Source organism: Monopterus albus, unplaced genomic scaffold, assembly GCF_001952655.1.
Source record: "Monopterus albus unplaced genomic scaffold, M_albus_1.0 scaffold729.1, whole genome shotgun sequence".
Taxonomy (NCBI): domain Eukaryota; kingdom Metazoa; phylum Chordata; class Actinopteri; order Synbranchiformes; family Synbranchidae; genus Monopterus; species Monopterus albus.
The window spans coordinates 12,840-16,069 of NW_018128609.1; the positions used below are offsets into that span (position 1 = coordinate 12,840).

At 35.0% G+C, this 3,230-nt stretch overlaps 1 protein-coding gene across 1 annotated transcript; it reads left to right on the top strand.

Moving 5' to 3' along the window:
- Positions 1-1,983: 1,983 nt before the first annotated feature.
- LOC109953526 (olfactory receptor Olfr180-like) lies at positions 1,984-2,976 on the top strand. The gene has a single exon (XM_020589008.1). It carries the CDS (start codon positions 1,984-1,986, stop codon positions 2,974-2,976), a length of 993 nt encoding a protein of 330 aa, XP_020444664.1.
- The last annotated feature ends 254 nt before the right edge of the window (positions 2,977-3,230 follow it).

Genomic DNA, 3,230 nt, shown 5'->3' on the forward strand with positions numbered 1-3,230 from the left:
TGTGTCTTCTGATCTGAAATTATGATTGGAATATGACTTTTGTGAAATAACTTGTCAAACATATAATGGTTTGTCTAGATTGGTTTTGTAAATAAAAATATACATGTCTCAAACATTGCATTGAGAAAAAAGCCCATGCCGCTCTGCAGTACAGAGCACAATGATGAGTTTTAAGTTGCTGTTGAATGTTATATATTCATAACCAGTGAGGACATCTTTTTCCTTATCTTGGTGACACAATGTCAGGTTTTTAGGTTTAGGTTTAAGGTTTTTTTCCTTCCTGAATTAGAGATTAACATGAACTCTCTGTCATCTGCATTCATCATAATGGGGTGTTGAATGTGCAAGGACTGTACATGATTATATGCAGACTATAGTTTCACAAAGTTTATGAAGAGCCCTTTAGCTTTTGCATGCTGAATCCTACCTGAGAATTAATAAATTGCACCAGTCTATTGCTCTTCAGACAACTTTATGTTGGGCAACCTTTGCTGCCACAGGGCATGATCCCTAGTATGAAGGATTCAGACAAATTAATAAATAAAGCTGCACAACTCTGCTTCTCTAATCAAATGGAATCTTTCACAGCCTTGATTGCAGCAGTACTGTGTTTCTTTCTACATCCAGATGCTAAGACTAAACAGAAATATGCAAAAACTCTTCAAACAGGTTTCTCTGAAGTATTTGAACATTTTGAGCTAATACAGGAAAAAAATGCCTATAATTATCTAATGAAGAAGCAGTTCTACCTTTTAGCAAAAATGTAACAAAAGATGATTTTCAGAATTTCGGAATATCATTTGTTACAAGTCTATTCAAGTCGGAATGTTCAAACTATATATGAGAGAAATAGCAATAAAATTGAGAGCAACCTTTTTTTTTAAATGATGCTCTAAATAGAGTAGACCAGAAGGTTTTCTTGCATCTAATTTTACTAACACTTCATGTAGGTTGGAGAAGGGGAATGGCTTAATCTGAAAAACTTCCATCATTAGTCACATGGTTATTAAAATCTAATATTGTTAAATTTAGACTAGAGCCTTAGTATCAGAGTCACAAAGATGGGAAGAGGTAAGAAGATGAACGCTGAAACAATTCAGTATGTCAAACATTGTAACTGAATTTTTCATTTTGCCGGGGGGCAAATCATCAATGGTGGAAGACGTACCCGGATCCCTTTCTTAAGTAAAATTAGTAATACAACAGTGTAAAAGCATAGGCGCTAAAATGGGGTGATAAGAACCAGGCTCCTGGGGAGAAGTCACCGGGTTAGTGGAGACTACAACACATGGCTAGAAGCCATTCAGTTGGGAAGTGCAATTCTAAGTAGCTGCATTTGTATACAGGTTTTTGGGGATGTTTCCACTAAAAAAAAAAAGTACTTAAATTCTTACATGCTGAACTTTTAATTGGATCAGTCAATTCAGTGGTGGACTGTTTTTGTAGAGACAAAGTGCATGAGATAGCCATCAGCTATTCATTTTCCTCAAATGTGTAAGAATAAGTAGACATTCATCAATTCTCTTATAACATTTAAGCCAAATATGATTCTTATATTAATATCATCTCCCATATATTTTGCTTTGCCTTTTGTTAAATCACAAATAACATTTTATAAGTTTCTGACATTTGTCAGTATTTTGTCCATTTTCTACATTGCTACATTAACAAATAGCTGAGTATCTGAGTAGTTAACTTAGTCGATTGCATCACATCAGTGACAAACTATTAGATAGTTACAGATTAAATAATATCTCTATTACATGATCATGTGACACAGCTACCTCAATTTCCTGTTGGTCCACAGTGAACGGGAAGAAGTATAAATAACACATCTCTCACACTGCAACTCACTTTGGGGAACTGCACACTTGATGCTGTCTGATGTGAATTTGGTTACCATAGTTCCCATCAGTGAACCTTGTTATCCTTTTTTTTTTTATATTGTCTTGTTTTCTCTTCGTAAATCTACGAGAACAGATAATGAACCCTAATGCCACTTTTATTCACCCTGCAAAATTCTATATCAATGGGTTTTTCAATGTCCCTCATGCTCAGTATTTTTATATCTTCCTGTGTTTTGTCTATATCATGACTGTTCTTGGGAATGGCCTCCTCCTCTCAGTGATTTACATGGTCAAGACTCTTCATACTCCTAAATACATGATTGTGTTCAACCTGGCTTTGATAGATTTGTGTGGGAGCACTGCTCTCATCCCAAAACTCCTGGACACATTTTTGTTTGACAATAGATACATTGCCTATGAGGCTTGTTTAAGCTATATGTTTTTTGTGTGGTTGTTTACATTTGTGCAGTCATGGACACTTGTGATTATGGCATATGACAGATTTATAGCAATTTGCTTCCCTTTAAGGTACCATAGTATTGTGACTAAACCAGCTATTGTTGTAATGCTGCTGTTTACATGGGTTTTTTTATTGAGTCTAATGGCATGCGCGGTTGGGTTACTTGATCGCCTCACATTCTGTGGATCTGTAGTGATAAAAAGTTTTTTCTGTGATCATGGACCAACATATCATTTGGCCTGTAGTGACACATCTTTAAATTTCATAATGACACAAGTTGTTATGACTGTAATCATGTGTATTCCTCCTGTATTGATAGTATTAACATACATTTGCATTGGCAAAGCACTGAGCAGGATTGCATCAAGAGAGGAACAATTGAAAGCTCTCAAAACTTGTACTTCTCACCTGATTCTTGTGACTGTTTTCTTTTTGCCACTTTTGGGCACCAACATAGCTGTACAGATCTCCTCCCTTGACCCTAATGTCAGGATCTTCAACTCTACTTTGACACACACCATACCAGCTTTGCTCAATCCTATTATTTACTCTTTAAAGACAGAAGAAGTGTTAAACTCTATCAAGAAACTTTACAAAACAAATAGGCTTAGCAGTATAAACTTATCCAAAAAGGTGACATCTTTATCATGGTTGCAAGTGCTGCAATAGTACAAATGTGATTTCTAACTTTTAACATTTTACCTATTACTAATACGTACTACAGTTTTACTTTGAAATTGTGGCTATTATGTTCTATTTTGTCATTTGCTGTTCTTTGTTTTTTCAGTAGCTACATAAGGATTGGCCTTTTAAAATGACATCAGGGATAGGATATGTTGTTACCCTTTAAGATGTCAAATATTTTGGAAAAAAACACTATCATCAGTAACTGTTGGTTTTTAATATTGTTTTAGCTTATCTAT